The sequence below is a fragment of the Puntigrus tetrazona genome, chromosome 15 (genome assembly GCF_018831695.1).
Source record: "Puntigrus tetrazona isolate hp1 chromosome 15, ASM1883169v1, whole genome shotgun sequence".
Lineage (NCBI taxonomy): Eukaryota > Metazoa > Chordata > Actinopteri > Cypriniformes > Cyprinidae > Puntigrus > Puntigrus tetrazona.
Window position 1 is genome coordinate 16514225 of NC_056713.1, and position 17150 is coordinate 16531374.

The 17150-nt window shown below is 37.0% G+C and overlaps 2 protein-coding genes and 1 long non-coding RNA gene across 5 annotated transcripts in view; all 3 read left to right on the plus strand.

The window, feature by feature from the left end:
- Positions 1-123: 123 nt before the first annotated feature.
- Positions 124-11434, plus strand: nos2b (nitric oxide synthase 2b, inducible). 2 transcript variants are annotated; one of them, XM_043258238.1, is made up of 30 exons: positions 124-1814; positions 1932-2000; positions 2082-2129; positions 2211-2258; positions 2340-2387; positions 2463-2564; positions 2816-2964; positions 3191-3353; positions 3434-3525; positions 3616-3757; positions 4158-4297; positions 4963-5137; positions 5216-5317; positions 5939-6007; positions 6092-6133; positions 6278-6360; positions 6526-6670; positions 7336-7440; positions 7644-7693; positions 7778-7952; positions 8039-8159; positions 8362-8440; positions 8592-8779; positions 8861-9027; positions 9520-9730; positions 9847-9934; positions 10013-10134; positions 10228-10376; positions 10521-10715; positions 10879-11434. In XM_043258238.1, exons 1-30 carry the CDS (start codon positions 1689-1691, stop codon positions 10915-10917), a joined length of 3432 nt encoding a protein of 1143 aa, XP_043114173.1. In that variant the 5' UTR covers positions 124-1688; the 3' UTR covers positions 10918-11434. The 2 variants fall into 2 exon arrangements, with proteins under 2 accessions (XP_043114173.1, XP_043114172.1); XM_043258237.1 differs by having other exon boundaries at positions 5939-6133.
- A 66-nt stretch (positions 11435-11500) lies between these two features.
- Positions 11501-13937, plus strand: mrps23 (mitochondrial ribosomal protein S23). 2 transcript variants are annotated; one of them, XM_043258253.1, is made up of 5 exons: positions 11501-11667; positions 11913-12095; positions 12897-12974; positions 13063-13186; positions 13264-13937. In XM_043258253.1, the coding sequence occupies exons 1-5, from the start codon at positions 11624-11626 to the stop codon at positions 13411-13413; spliced, it is 579 nt and encodes a 192-aa protein (XP_043114188.1). In that variant the 5' UTR covers positions 11501-11623; the 3' UTR covers positions 13414-13937. The 2 variants fall into 2 exon arrangements, with proteins under 2 accessions (XP_043114188.1, XP_043114187.1); XM_043258252.1 differs by having other exon boundaries at positions 11502-11667; positions 13261-13937.
- Positions 13938-15055: 1118 nt separating this feature from the next.
- Positions 15056-17150, plus strand: part of LOC122358872 — a 49377-nt gene continuing 47282 nt past the window's right edge. Inside the window, exons 1-2 of the long non-coding RNA XR_006252654.1 lie at positions 15056-15153; positions 15283-15438. This is a non-coding gene — a long non-coding RNA (uncharacterized LOC122358872). The remainder of the gene's footprint in view (positions 15154-15282; positions 15439-17150) is intronic.

The following is a 17150-nucleotide window of genomic DNA, read 5'->3' on the forward strand; positions in this document are numbered from 1 at the left end:
TGTGTATTTTGACGTCTTTCCTCCAAATTTTTTTAATAATCATCAATGATTGGCCAACCCAGTTAATACAGTAACCAAAGCACTGCCACCAACCTTCCCCAAAAAAGTTTTGTTTTTATTCTAATGGTTTTTTTTTTGTTATCATTTATTAAATAGTAACATTTTTGTTTTTGCGACAAAGCATGTCTAGTTTTCATGAGCATGATTGTCAGTTTCATATGTTATATTTTAATAAAACTTTATATAAGTCACTGTCCAGGAATATGTTTAATCATGAGATGTTTTCTTAGTCACTGCAGCAATTCTCGACTTTGTTGATAACTACTGGAAGCTTTCCTGTAAAACCTGAGGTTTATGGCATGCTCTTACAGATACCAATTTTATGTTGTTGCTGTATTTTAAAGTAGTTCTGTCACATCAGCAACATTGCTTGGGTGATGAACACACAGTAAAGTAGTAAATGCGAGAGAAAAAGCTATGTTATGTTTTGTTACGCTGAAACCCCTTAAGTGATGTTTTCTTTGGGGGAATGCGTTTTAAAACCAAAATGATTCACCGACACATTATTGTGTTTAATACCTTTAAGAGGTTTTAGTGTAGCTGTGAAAGCTTATAATGCGGTTGCTATGTGTGACTTTCATTAGTTTCGTTAGTTGCTAAACAAATAGATGGAAACTAGACGGCAATGATGTCAGCGTGGATGAATCAAGCCCATGTACACTCCATTTTCTGCAATATTTGCCTGTTGTTGCTAATAAATGTAGTTGTGCAGATCTGTGCATATAATGAAAGTGAAAACAGGATAAGGACCGTCGATAGGAATCTATGATAATTGCTTTATGATTATTATATTTTTGCAGTTAACCTGTACATTGGCAGAAATTGCGGTTTTATTGTTCAGAGACGGTCAAATGATCATATGATTTTCTCGGGCACAACATTATTTAGTGTTATTATAAATGAAGATGCTCCATCGGTCTCAAAGCTCTCAACCGCTCTGACAGTCCTGCGATTTCTGTGGGAAAGTTTGTCTCACATATTTTGAAGAGCTTTCATAGTGAAAGCAGAAGGAAGACTTCGTATTCCTCACATGGATTTGGAAATTCATAGAAGTCTTAAGAGAAGAGTGTGGAAATAAAAGAGTTTACAGTTTTTCCCAATTGCTTGGTCGCATTTCCTTCAAACAATAATACGTATCTGCAAAAATAAACACTGTGCCATATTAGGCAGACCTCGAAACTATTTAAAACGTGGATTTTTAAGCCAAATTCAAGTTGAGTTTATTACGCATTTATCGCATGTTCCCGTAACCGTATTATTGTAATCAATAGATGTTACAGAATTGAAGAGAACAAAGTTCATACATGGTAAATTTGTGATGTAATGTACAGTAAAAATAAAAAAGTAAAGTATTTTGAATAAAATCTGTATAATTATTTTTTTTTTTCATTATCCGTTTTCAAAGACATTTCAAAAATCATAATGCATGAAATACATATTTGGTTTCATCAGACATGTCCAAATACCTTGTGAGGTGTGTTTATGTTTTTTTTTTTTTTCAGTTTATTAAACTGAGTTTCACAGACACTGGAGTATGAAGATTCCATTGTGGGTGTAAGATTGTGACATTTGATAGGAACCGTGGTCAGACTGTAATTGGACTGCTGTCCCACCCTCCTTGAGGCACAATGCCACGACTAGCACAACTCTTGACCTGCCCTCATCAGCAGGCTCTCTGGGTCGAGTATATAAGCATGTTAAAGAGGGAAAGCTGCACACAAAGTTGCAAACTGAGAAAAGAACCTGGAACGAAGGTAAGAAACTCATATTGCCTGTGAAATTCATACACACACAATTTTAATAAGTTAACTATTCAAAAAACTGAAATACTGCAACTTTCCTAAAATGATTTTCAATTCAATATTTTTCAGGTAAAAATGGGGAACCAGACCACTAAAGCCAACAGGAATATAACGCTGCACCAGGCTAACCCGAATACGGTGAGCAAAACTGTCATTAACATGAAATGCAATGCCATAAATGAAATGCAATACCCTTATGTTCTGTTGGTGTATGTCCAGCAATGGCAGAACGGTAATGTAATACTGCAGCAGATCAAGCCGCATACGGTAAGCAAAACTATAACATGCATAAAATGTAATGCCATAAATGAAATACTGTATCCTTATGTTCTGTTGATGTATGTCTAGAAATGGGAGAACAATAATGTAATACTGCAGCAGACTGAATCGAATATGGTAAACAAAACCTTCATTTAATTCAAATGTGATGTCATGAATTAAATGAGTTATTCTTACATTCTATTGGTATTTGCCTAGCAATGGGGAAACAAGAATGTAATACCACAGCGGATTACGCCGAATACGGTGAGCAAAACTGTAACATAAAATGCAGTGTCGTAAATGAAATGCAGTATCTTGACATTTTGATGGCATGCCTAGCAATGGGAGAAAAAGGTGATTCAGTGCCCATTTTCTAAGCAAGTGAAGAACTACCAGGATGGCTCATGCCATCAGGACACATTACATCACAAAGCAGTTAAGGTGAGCTATTTGCATTAAATAATCATATACTTCTATATCATGTTTAAAATGAACAACTGTAAATGAGACAAATTTGAATAGCCTTAGCTAACCACGAGGGGTTTAAATTAAGAACTTCGTTTTTATTTTTATGGATATGTGTAATGCTTTAGAATTAGTCACATTTTTATAGAGCTTGTTATTTTGGCAGCTGCACAGAGAGATGAGTAATAAAGTAATGAGTAATACTGAACTTTTCCCTTTTATTCCAGAACCAGATCTGCATGTCCGAAGTCTGTGAAGGCTCTATTATGACTCCAAAGGCTATGACGCGCTGTCCCTCCTCTGCTCTGCCAAGCTCCGATGACATCCTTATGCAAGCTATTGACTTCATCAATCAGTACTACAAGTCAATTAAAAAGTACGAAGCACCTTCTGGGGTCACCTCAGAAATAGAGAGGAACATGTTTCCTTAAAATATGCAGCTTATTGGTTGATTATTATGTTTTTTAAGGGGGTGATTCTAATTAAGTGCTTATATTCATGTTCTTTGCTCTGTTTTAACCGCATTATAAAGAAGACCGTGAATGTGCTTAGTTCTGAATGTAAAATGTAGGCTATTTAAATGAATGATGTCTGCTATCCAGCTCAAAAGTCGAGGAGCACCTGTCTCGTTTGGAGGAAGTTGCAAAGGAAATAGAGGCCACTGGCTCATATCAACTCACTACAAAAGAGCTGGAATTTGGGGCTAAGCAAGCATGGAGAAATGCACCCAGATGCATTGGCAGAATCCAGTGGGCTAATTTGCAGGTAGTTTCTCTAGTTTGGAATAAACCATATATTAAGTGTGCGTTCATATATTCATATTTAAGTCTTGTTTTCCTGCACAGCTGTTTGATGCACGTAAATGCAGAACTACTGAGGATATGTTTCAGATGTTGTGCGAGCATATTCAGTTTGCTACCAATGGAGGTAACCTGAGGTAAATCAAAAAATGCTTTTTATAATTCATCCATCTTGATTGTCTTTGCAAGTAGAACAAGATATCACAATACAGGGTTTTTTTTGACAGGTCTGCCATCACTGTGTTTCCTCAAAGAACCGATGGCCGACATGATTTCCGTGTATGGAATAGTCAACTCATACGATACGCTGGCTATAGCATGACAGATGGTACAATAATAGGAGATCCTGCCAGTGTTGACTTCACAGAGGTAGATACTACTTTCTGTTGTTTCTAAATAGATAATTGAAAATATTTTCTTGTCAGTATTTTTTATAGTGGGTGTTATTAATATAATTGTTAATTAGATATATTTTTAATAGAATTATTTCAAATAAAAAGAGTCCATTAGCAGGCAGATAACCCTGTTTTTAACAATTTTTAAAAATCTTTTTTTTTCATTGTGCATTACAATTAATCTCAATCAAACTGCAGTTTTTTTTTTTTTATTTTATATTTTATATAGGTTAAAATAACTACAAATACAGCTAATTATACCAATAAAATAACATCATAAAAAAACTATTTTTTTTGCATATAAACTGTTCATATGTGTTTCTCCATTTTACATCACTCTTATATCTTGACATAATCTTTTAATTTTCACACAGATTTGCATCCAGCTTGGATGGACGCCCAGGTATGGTCAGTTTGATGTGCTTCCACTGGTGTTACAAACTAACGGAGAGGACCCTCAGTTTTTTGAAATTCCCCAACATTTAATTTTGGAAGTTCCCATGGAGCACCCACAGTAAGTGGCAACAGTTTCGACTCCAGCTAAACAGAACACATGCTTGTAGTAGATTAAAATAGCTAGCTGATTGATAACTCTCCAAACTATTGCATTACATCACAATGCACCAAAGGGTTTGATACAAAGACAGGTAGTCAGACATTCAATCTTGTAACGTGTGTTCACACAGACCACCACAGCTCTTGACTGAGGTGCTCAGATTTCTGAAATGACTCGCATTCCACTTGATTCCGCAGTAAATCTGTTTGCTTCTTGAAGAGAAAATTATTCAAGGCTTTTCCCTTTAAGAGCTTGCATTAAAAGGACCTTTAAAATCAAACGCTCCTAGGCACTTAAAGATCAGGCTAGAGTGGCAAAACCATTCAAACCTAAGACAGCCTGTCTCTGTGCCACATTCTTTCATCCAGACATGAGAAGTTATGTTTAGAAATGAGACCTAATTAGTTTAGTTAAGTACTATGCAAATTTGCCTGAAGTGCTAGTTGATGGAGCCATATTGGTGCAACCGTGCAGGCCTAGAAATGTTATGGATTTGTATCAGCAAAATAGATTATTTAAATCTGAAGTATTGCATTCGATTACACGATCAAGGGTCTGTTGCGAAATATATGCCAATGCCTTTGCGGGCAAGTAAAGTTGGATTATTTCATACGCTTCCACAGGTATAAGTGGTTTAAGGATTTGAATCTCCGATGGTATGCGTTACCTGCGGTGTCCAACATGTTGCTGGAGATTGGGGGTCTTGAATTCCCAGGGTGTCCTTTTAACGGTTGGTACTTGGGCACTGAGATTGGAGTGAGGGACTTCTGTGATAACCAGCGCTACAATGTTCTTGAGGTGCTATAATATTTTTAATCTTATAGTAGAAAAGAAAAGTTTTTGTGTACTGATCTTCTTTTTATTATTGTTTTACAGCGGGTTGGCCGTCATATGGGTTTGGAGACAAAAAACCTGTCCTCACTATGGAAGGATCAGGCTCTTGTGGCTATCAATGTCGCAGTGATGCACAGTTTTCAGGTACAGTGGATTTACATAGCAAGTAATTGTTAACACCTCGGTCAGAAAAAGAGGATTTTGTATTGGTGTATACAGTAAAACCAGGTGTATGAATTAGCACACCGAGATTCGTACAGAAACACATGATTTTTAGAGAAATCTTTAACATGAATGTCTACTCTGAAACCTAATAAGCAGGGTCTAAGCAGATCTTACAAGATCATACAAATTTATATAAATTGAATATGGTTTTTTTGTTTCTTTTCAATTCTGCTAGACGCAGGACTTATTTTATACATTAAAATGAAAAATAACTTTTTGCATTTCATAGATTCATTATTAGGGCCCAATTAATAGGAAATTAATTCTTAAACAGTTATTTTACAGATTTATACTGTAGATTTACAAATTCATAAAAACAATGCTGCATAACATTCTAAAACCACAAAACTTATTATAAATTTTGTATTACATTAATATAATCTAAAACCATTTTTGAAAAGAATTTATTCAAAATGTAAAAAATAAATAATATGTATAACGGTATTCTGTACTGACAAGACATATATGGGAAATGATTATATTGACCTTTTGGTAAATTATTTGCAGTTTTTATGACTATTTTGTCTTACTGCCATCCAGAAAAACAAGGTCACCATTACCGACCACCACTCAGCATCAGAGTCCTTCATGCAGCACATGGAGATGGAGGTGCGTCTGCGAGGAGGTTGTCCAGCCGATTGGGTCTGGCTGGTGCCCCCAATGTCTGGATCTCTAACCCCTGTCTTTCACCAGGAAATGCTGAACTACATCCTGTCACCCTTTTTCTACTACCAGGTAAGTATCTATTCCGCATTCATCAGAAAAGCTGCTATATTATCGCCAGACTAGTGTTCATGTATCTGTGTTAAATAGGATGATGTCCAATAAACATTTTGGAATGTTCTCGCCTAAACATGTCTGGTCTGTTGCTATTTAAAGCCCGATCCATGGCTGACACACAAGTGGAAGGACAAGAAGAGAAAAGAGAGAAGGCATGCAATCAGCTTCAAAGGATTGATCAGGTACCATAAGATCATGTTCACACTTCCTCGACCAGAACAACACAGTGCTGTTCTTTCAGAAGAGATCTGTCTGCAACAATGTAATGAATGCTTGAAAGGTTAGCTGTGAACATTTGGTGAGTAGCCAGTATGGCAAAAATTCTTGTTTTCTTTTCTCTCTTCTAGAGTAGTGCTCTTCTGTCAGACGCTCTTTAAGTCAGCCCTGGCCAAGAGGGTGTGTTGCACTGTTCTCTATGCCACAGAAACGGGGAAATCGCAGACTTTTGCTAAGAAACTAAACACCATGATGAATTGTGCCTTCAGCTCCCGGGTAAGAGGACCGTCACCCCTGATTCATGTGTAATTTATCGTTCTCCTAAGACTCAATTTGAGCATTATTACCAACACTTGGCAGGAAGTGGGCGTATGTGACACATTCATAATAATATCACCCACTATTAAAAGTAAAGCTAGGAAATTGGTTCCTTGAGGAGCAGATAGAAGTCTACCTGATCTGAACCTTAACGTTACGTTTGCAGTTTAGTTGGATAAATGATGTGCTGGGTTGATTTATCTAGTGTAAAATCTAGATAAATTGTTTATATCCAAATTATGTGTGTTATATAATATAATATACATGGGTCAAAATAATTGATTGCTTATTGATTATATATTTTAGAAATCATTAGAATATTACATAAAGACCATGTTCCATGAAGATATTTTCTAAATTTTCTACCATATATATATGAAAACTTTTTTCGAACTTTTTTCGAAATTTTTGATTAGTAATATACATCGCTAAGGACATCATTTAGACAACTTCAAAGGCGATTTTCTCAATATATTTTTTTTTACACCCTCAGATTCAAGATTTCCAAATATTTGCATCTCTCTAAAATAGTGTCCTATAGATAGATAGGTAGACTCTCTGAGCTAGGACTTTGTCTTTTCAGCAAACATACATTTGTGATGCATAATTGATCATTTATGCAGGTCTTTTGCATGGAGGACTACAACCTCAGTGAACTTGAGAAGGAAAGCCTCTTAATTGTTGTCACCAGCACCTTTGGCAATGGAGACTGTCCAGGAAATGGAGAGGTGTGATGCTCAGTGACCTTATAGTAATGCTAGTAATGAAGGCCCATTATCACCAAACATAATTAATGCAGAAATTACAATGTGTCAAAATGAAAAGGTCTTTAGGAAGAAATCATTTGCTTTTGCAGTGATTATTTGTACAAGAACTACAACAACTAGAAAGTGATTCTTGTTTGCTGACAAGATTTTTCTCCTCTTCTCAGAGTTTCAAGAAGCAGCTTCTCAGCCTGAAAAACCTCAGAAACAAAGTCAGGTCAGTGTTTTAAATCCCTTACATTTATTTTCCCTCTACTCCTGGATAGAGCATATTGTTTAAAATGTTTCTTCTCCCATTCAGATACTGTGTTTTTGGTCTGGGCTCTCGAATGTACCCACGCTTCTGTGCGTTCGCCCATGCAGTGGATGCTAGGTTTGCAGCTCTGGGAGCCATCCGTGTGTCCACCACAGGAGAAGGAGATGAGCTGAATGGACAGGAGGAAGCTTTCTCAGCCTGGGCTTGTACCGCCTTTAAGGTCTCAGTAATAACATTTAGCATCCATTATTTTTAGTACATTACATTAGTATGAAGTAAAATAATGATTATTTTCTTCATGTATAGGATGCATGCAAAGAGTTTAATATTCAAGGTCAGCTTCCAGGAAAAGAAGGTCTGGCAGATTCCTGGGATCCACAGAAACACAAAGTCCAGAATGACAGCTGTACACTTGATCGAATCACAGGTACACATGTCCTTAAAAAAACACATCAAGGTAAAACGATGGTCAAAACATTCTATATTGATTATTTTCATGCTGCTTCTCATTTTTAAAAACGCAACAAAATAGAATCACAATCAGAAATGAGAATTCAAGAATCATGCTATTGACAGATTTAATTGCAAGATTTCTGCAGTGATTCTTATTATCTGGCTTGGTTTTACAGCTCTGTCCGCTCTCCATTCTAAAGCCGTGGTTCCCATGAAATTAAAGAGAAGGCGGAATCTACAGAGCCCAAAGTCAAGGTTTACTCTCAGATCAACTTGTATTCATGCATTTGTGTTTTCTAATAATAATAATAGTAATAATAGTTTTTTTCAAAAACAGCTACCTTGTTATGTTGTGTCTTTTGCCTTATTTTCACTGTATTTACGCACTATTTATTTGTTTTTTCAGTCGTACTACAATATTAGTGGAGTTAGAGATGGATGGGAACACAGAGACCTTAAACCTGGTCCCTGGAGATCATGTAGGGATTTTCCCAGGGAATTCACCTGAATTAGTAGCTGGGATCTTGAAGTATCTGCCCAATGCCCCTCCTATCAATCAGAGCCTACGCTTAGAATTCCTCAGTGCTTACCCTGGTACTGAACCATCTTTACTAATTACATAATGGAAGTCTTACACATAATAACATGATCATACTTAATACTATTGTCTTGCAGATGGCGAAAGGTGGCAGAGAAATGAACGCATACCACCATGTCCTCTTGCCCAAGCTCTTACCTACTATCTGGATGTCACCACCCCCCCCTCACAAAGCCTCCTCCGCAAACTCTCAAAGATGGCAAAGCAGGAAGAGCACAGACAGCGTCTGCTTGCATTAGCAACAGTAAATCACTTTTGTCCCAAAATGTTTTTTTGGAACACAAATTTTCTAAAACTGTGAGAATTTTTGATTTCTGGCTGATTGATTGCAATAAAGCAGTTCTTTTTCAGTGAGCTCACGGCCGAGAAGCAAAGTCTAGTCTAGTTTCCAGAAAAATTATTCAACTGACTTCATTCTTTTTAGTGAATGAAACACACGGCAACCGATGTAGATTCCTGAACAAATTACTGTGATGAGTAGGTTCTGTGAAAAGTTGTTAAAAATCTGTGTAAACACACATTTGGTTCCAGTATTTTATTCTATATTTTATGGAAGCAATTTGATTTTCGTAAAGCAAGTCTATATAATGTATTTGATTGAATTAGTAATTCAATGGATTGAATGCTTATGAAGAAATTAATTCTGCAACTTTTTATTAAATTGTGTGGAATTATCATGGGTTGTTTTCACTTCATGTATTCATTAAATACATTCCAAGTAATCCCTCCACTACAGGATTTCCAAGTCTACACAACATGGAAGGAGTTCCACAGACCTACTTTCCTTGAGCTTCTAGAGGAGTTTTCCTCTCTGGAACTTTCTGCTGCCTTTCTTCTCAGCCAGCTGCCACTGCTGAAGCCACGCCTCTACTCTGTCAGCTCCTCCCCGGACCTCCACCCCCAAGAGCTCCACCTCACTGTGGCTGTGGTCAGCTATTACACACAGGGTACTGCAAACCAGTGTTTAAACCGTATTAGATGATACAGTTGTACTCTTTATTAGACCCAGAACTTCTTGAATCACTGAAGAAATGACTCTGCTGTTATGTTATGCTCTCTTTAGAGGGAAAAGGTCCACTGCATTTTGGTCTCTGTAGTACCTGGCTCAATACCATCAAAGAAGGAGACATGGTGCCATGTTTCGCTCATAGGTACATTCCTAAAAAGTACAAGATAATTTTTTTCTCCTCATAACTCACTAACTTGTTCCATTTATGCTACAATTCCAGCTCTGATGGATTCCATCTTCCTTCCGACCCTAGTGCTCCCTGTATTCTTGTGGGAGTTGGGAGCGGCATTGCACCCTTCCGTAGCTTTTGGCAGCAGCAATTTCATGACTTGAAAAAAACTGGTATTAAATTCATCACATACAAGTGGTTTCAACCAGTCCGTTGAATTAGCTCTCCTCAAGTTTCTGAACCACAAGATGTGTTATTTCTTCAAGGCCTGAAAAGGAATCCAACAACGCTCGTGTTCGGGTGTCGAGGATCAGATACTGATCATCTTTACAAAGAGGAGACTCTGGACATGAGAGATAATGGCACCCTAAGCAGTGTCATACCAGCCTATTCTAGGCAAACTGGACAACCCAAGGTAGACACACTTGACACTATAATTGTAGGAATATCTAGGAATGCCTAATATCTGTACATATCTAGTACTACTGATACTGTATCATTTTGCTGACATTGATGTTGGGGGTTATTGTTTACTGTTTTTTTTTTCCATCCAATCCAGGTTTATGTCCAAGATATCTTACAAGAACAACTGAATGACAAGGTCTTTGAGGTTCTGCACCATCATCCAGGACATCTGTATATCTGTGGAGGTATGAACATGGCCCAGGATGTGGCTGCCACTATAAAGGAAATCTTAGTCGGCCGGCTGGGCATCACTCTTACTCAGGCTGAGGAATACCTGTCAAGGCTCAAGGTGAACCTTGAAATTGTTGACACATTTTATAGCTACTTCAGATAATAATGGCTGTAGCAATTATGCTCCTGTGAGAGCTCAGTTGTCCTGAATGATGAACCGTTTACAGTCTGTAACGATACGTGGTCAATAAATTTACACAATTATGCTTTTTTATTCACAGAATGAAAAGCGGTACCATGAAGACATCTTTGGATCCTAGTGCTTGAGATCACCTGGACCACCTCAAGCTGTTCAATATCCAAACATACCAAAAAGATTTTAATCAATTCAAATTTGTCTTTTTATTTTCATACAGCTTCCAAAATAACCCTAAAACCTCTCCTAACTTAAAACAAATAAACAAACAAACAAATATACAACAACAGTAAGTTTTGGAATGTACCACATTATAGAGAATTATTAGCCTGTTTGTAAATGAACTGTATTATATACTGTATTATTCGTTTATGTTTAAGATAAATGCCTTTTTTGTTTGTTTTTGGAAAGACTGATCTGCATTCTTTCCAGACTAACTTGTAAGTGCAGGGACAATTACCTTGGAGCTGAAAATGGAGTTCCTACATAGTCTAAGACTATACGTGTTCATCATGCCAAATTATACTTTCAATCGAGTGTGTTTATTGTTAAAACTCTCTTTTACAAGTGTTACATATTACAGTTTTTTTAAATCTTTAATATTGTGTTCATGTTAAATATTGCATTTTGTAATAAACTCTTTATACTATCAAAACCACGGTAGCAGTTTTTTTCCTTCGCGTTGTTGTAGTTTGTCTTTAATGGGTATCCGTAGTAACACCGGAAGTTGTGCATCCATGAGGCAGCAGAGAGCGTGCAACTGTCACTCGTCTTTGACTTTTCTTTGATATTTATATCTAATTAAATTTATATTATCATATAGACATACTATGGCTGGAAGTCGACTTGAGAAATTCGGGACTGTTTTTACGCGGTAAGCATTAGTGATAGCATATGCTTCTCGAGTTCGTTTCAAGGTTAATAACAAGAATATTAAGTCTAAATCGTGCCAAAGTACAAGATATCGGATTGTTATAAAATATATTCTGTAATATTAAAGTCTCCCGTGCAAAAACGCAGAATGTCAAGAATGCTTTTTAAAACAGAAATAATAGACCACAGATATTTTGTATAGTGTGTAGTTCGAGTTGTCATTGTGGCTGTTTGTTGTTTATGAAGGGTTCGTGATTTAATGCGAGCTGGAGTCATCAAGCACGAGGAAAAGCCCATCTGGTTTGACGTTTATGCTGCTTTTCCTCCTAAGAGAGAACCTCTCTATGTGAAACCTGTGAGATCACTGAGGAAACGTGCAGCAGCAGACACTGTACCTGAAATCTTATACAAAGAGGATGAAATAAGAGCGTAAGCCTAATTATACACGCTTATCATCTTTACTAACTTGTTTTGGTTTCAGCATTATTGCTTTACCTGTGACTGTTGGTATTATGGTGACTCTGTGACCTTCATTTGTACTTCATACCCCCCCCTTTTTTATTGTTTGTCATCATTTTTATAAATGCATTTTTTGTATTTTATGACTTTTTTTGTTTTTTTCGAAGTGTCTTTTGAGCGTGATACAGTACCATTCAAAACTTTAGGGTCTGTAAGAAATAAATACTTTTATTCCGCAAGGGTATGCACAGATGTGATCAAAAGTGCCCGTACAGACTTATAATATTACAAAACTAAATGCTGGTGAATTAATAATTAGTCAAAGAACCCTAAAATATGTCTTGATGTTCACAAAAATAAGCAGAGAAAAGATTTCAGTATTTATAAACAAATATCTCTTGTTAGAATGATTTCTGAATATTAAGTGACAATGAAGACTGGATTAATGCTGAAAATTGAGCTTTATGTCACAGGAATAATTTGCATTGTAAGGTGTATTAGTAGAAAACTTTGATAAAGTATGTTGGAAATTTATATACAGCATAAACTATAGATGGACAAGAATATATTTACAGTATTATTGTGATTGATTAATGCATTTTGATCAAATAAATGCAGCCTTGGTTAGCATACATTACATTAAAATATTAAAACAAAAACCTACTAGGTGCTGTAAACCCATTCTTCATTTCACTTTCTCTCCAGTTAATATGCGTAGTGTAATAAATTTGCAATAAATCCACATGACTTTTTTTTTTCCTGCAACTGTAGGAAGTTCTTTGAGGTCTATGGTAATGGACCGAGGCCTTTTGAGCTCTTCAAGCCCAACTTTGTATCGCCATGTCAGAGGTAAGTCAGGATGGGAACTTAGACACATTGTTACACAGTGCTTTGCCATTTTTTTTTTAACATTTGAATTTTCTGCGACTCTGTGCAGGTTTGTTATGAAGTATGGTGAATTAGAAAGCAGAGGGGATGTCAAACCCGAGCTGCTGTTTGAAGAGACTGCAAAAGCTCTGCTCGCAGAGGACATTTATTTAAGAAAGAGAGGAGGATCTGTGGTGAGACTGAGCTGCGTTTTTCTTTAGCCTACGTGGTTTAATTTTTTATTTGTCTTATGTTTTTTTATAACCAGCAGGTGGCACCACAGTTTCAGAACCCTTTTCTGAACATGAAGTTGACTGACATGTTGGCAGAGCAGCAAAGAGACAGAGACGCGGAGACAAATATTCCAGAGAAACAGCCAGAGGCAGAGACGGTGAACCCTGACAGACAGACACCGTCATAAATGTCCACTTCTCCTCTGTTAGGACAACATAAACTGCATCTGCCTCTAGCACATCGACGTGCGGGTCACTCATCATTTCTGAGGCATCAAACACTGGAACACAGATATAGTTTGTGCAGCTGTGGACAATATGTTCTGTCTGTTTACCCATCCTGGTGTCAAATGAGCGACGTTGAAGGCATGTTTGCATAAAAAAAATGGCTTGGATTTGAGGTCTTTATAGCCAAGCAGCTGGGGTTTAGCGAACAGCTTTATAATACAGATCTAGCAAGTGTTTCATTTATGTGAAAAGTGTCTAATGTCTTGTGTAATAAAATATGTGGAGTGTTTAATGAAAGTACTTCCAAGTCCATTAACGACAGGAGTGGAAAATCATCAGTGTTGTAAATACTGTTATATTTCTAATTTTCTGAGTCTCGCCATAAACTTTCGGTTCGTATTGTTTTTTGGTTTTTTTTACACTGCGTTCTTATTGCTTGTGCAGTCTTGCATTTTAATACATCCTCAACAGGATCTTAAAGAAACTTGCTCGGGGGAGTTTTTTCATTGTTTTTGTCACGTTTTAGCTATTAACTTTACTATAAAATGCGAATAGCTGATTTGCACAGAAAGCAATGAATTTCGTTCAGAATTGCTATTGACCTTAACGCTTTCCCTTCTCCTGCAGAGCTAATGTTAAAATATAAAATGTATTTATCATCTGCATTATTTGCAATTGCTCTTCACTAAATGAAGATACCGCACCAGCTTTCATTGCTTACTAGTGATACAATAATGATCAAACACAGAAGATAAATCACTTATGACTTTGTGAGGATTTAAAAAGATCAAATCAGTTCTGTCACTATGACCAGAAAATGACTGACCATGCTAGCGTTCTGTAGCTGCTTACACCTTTTATTTATTTTAAAGAACTGAATATATTTACCACCTAATGCGGCAGAACGAAACATTTCTTCTCAATTTAAACGTCTCAAGCAGACATCATATCCAAGATGACTGACAGCATTATTTTTTTTTTTTTTTTGCTGAAGAACATACTTTCTGCAAACGGCAAATGCATTGTGGGACGGTGAATAGACACTGATTCATCACTGCTGAGTTTGTTAACGTAGCCGTTTTAGCGCAGATGTTTAAACGTGTAAGCATACCAGGAACAATGCGAGTTAAGAATGTGAATCATTTCTGCAGTCACAGTAAAAGCAGACGTGACGCATCAAATGAACGCTCACTGGGTTTATCGTTAGCGTTTGTTTTTGTCTCTAAAGATGCAGAGTTTCAAAGTGCAGAGTCTATAAAAGGACCACTTAAAGACAAAAAATACGGGAAACATGTTCGCTGAACATCAGATCGAAACACGTTTTACGTGCATGATGAATAAACAAAAATGTCCTGTCCTTATACTGCACATTATTAATTTGTCATATTCTAAACGTTCCCGTTTTTAAACAGGTGATAATGAGGACGTGGAGTGGAACTGTTTTGTAATATCTCCAGTTTCCAACTGTCTGTCTAACAGGCTTAACGTTAAAAATCACGACAGTGACATTTCGTACGTATTGTTTTGTGACGCCGGCTAGCTCCAAGGAGCTAAACGTTTCTTCGCTTGTTGACCACTAGATGGCAGTAACGCGATAACTATTGACTGAAGCGTGATATTTGTCTGCTGTTCTGTGCACATGCTTCCCGTCATGCGTTTATAAGGCCTGACGTGCTGAGAGAACACAGAGCTGACAAAACGTGCGTAAAGCAAAACACATCTTGGATAACATTTTACCCACAAGTAATTTATTTTTGTTCGTTGTTGCATTTCAATTCACGTCATTTTGTCACCTTTAATGGATTTTATATGTGGGTTTTTTTCTCTAGTGCGGGCGCGCGCCCGCAGCGCGTGTCGTGAAGGACCCAGATGCGGCTGAAATTAGTGAAGGAGAAGCGTGTAAGCGGTGAAGGCAGAGGCGCGTGACGGCTGTATGAAAGCGTCCTGCTCCTGAACAAAACAACAGCCCTGCTGCAATTACCGTGGTAAGCACAGTTCCTCCTTAAACACGTCCCTAATGTTACTGACACGAAACATGATAAAATAATACAAGACCGAATTATTCAGAATATTACTCTCTTGGCTCATGGTAGCCTTGGTATGGCTGCAGTAGCCATGTTAGAGAAGATTGGGCCTGTTATCACAGTGTTTTTGTAGTTCGTGAAAAGTACGTAAGTAAAGTAAAAAGGTGGTTTTAGTAGTGCTTTTATTGGTTTAGTAGTTTTTTTGGGTTTGGTTTATACAGTTTATTCATTCCAATTCAATACTGCAAGCTGTAAGCTACTCAAACCTGACCTAACCTAGACCTAACCTAGAATTCTTATCTTGCACAAAATAATTTAACTACAACGACCGCTACAATCATGAACATACCAAACTAATAATAATAACAATTAAAAAATGTAATTGATTGGCAATGATAAAACATCAGTGTATATAATTTAAATATTTTGCTACAAATCGACTAATGTAAAATACCACACCATTCAGGAACGCAAGTGAGTGCTGAAAATAATCGATTGCTGTGATTGAAAACGACTGTCCAAAGAAATTTGTAAGTTTCTTTAAAGGAGAGAGAAAAGTGTGTTTGATTGTTGCTTGGTTGTCGCTTGGTTGTAAGGCTGCATGCACACACTGCATTTTAAAACTACAAAACCATTTGTTGGGGGGGGAAAGCTTTTTTTGCTACTCAAAATGTGGTTTAAGTAGTTGCGTCACTGATTTGCATTGATAACCAAATATTTTTTATTTTAAAAACGGCTTAAAACCTGCAAACAGGCCTACTTACCATGAACAATATTTTTATTTTAATGTGCTGAGAATGCAACCGGCTTATTTGAAGCTCAGCATCCCTGGCTGTCTTCTCCTTTGTTATGCGCTGATAATGAGACATGATCTGTACACACTAGATGTGCACTACTGCTTCTGTCTGGTGGCCAAACAGCCCTTTGAGTGCTCCATCACCATAATCAATGGCAGGTTGAGCCGGCTGGGGTTTGAAGACCTTTACACAAACACTGTTTGTTTTACTTCTCCACGGCCATGGAGCTCAGAAGAAAGGCTGCCATCCAGTTGCCCTGGTCAAGGTATCGATTGGGACACGCTTGTTTGTTGTTTTATTTATTTATTTGTTTATTCAGCACTCGAACTCTGGGATCGTCTCCTCTGCATATGTCAAGGGCATTTTTTTTTCCCCAGCAGGGCTTGATTTTTCTTGTCCCTGGCCTGCAAAACTTCAATCTGCTGTGCGGTGCAGGCCTGCTGTACTGATTAATTACATAAAGACGCCTGATGGTTTAAATTAGCCTGGTATATTACTTGAGAGACCTGAATTACTGTACTTGGTATTCCTCTCTCTGCTGAGGTCTGCACAAATACAGGCAGCTCACAATCCTTAACCTAAAATATGATGCTCTTCTAAACTGGGCCAAGACAGAGCATGTTTCAACTATTCTATCTGCTACAATCAAAGGGATGGTTTATGGGAAACTGCCATTTGTTAAAATTGTACAGTCAACTGAAAAGGGTTTTGCAGCTTGATGCTTGATTAGCAAAAACCTGGATTATTATATATATATATATATATATATATATATATATATATATATATATATTATTATAGTAAGTTATATACTGCATGCATTGTTGGTACTTTAAATAGTAGTGTATGTATGTGTGTGTATATATATATAATATA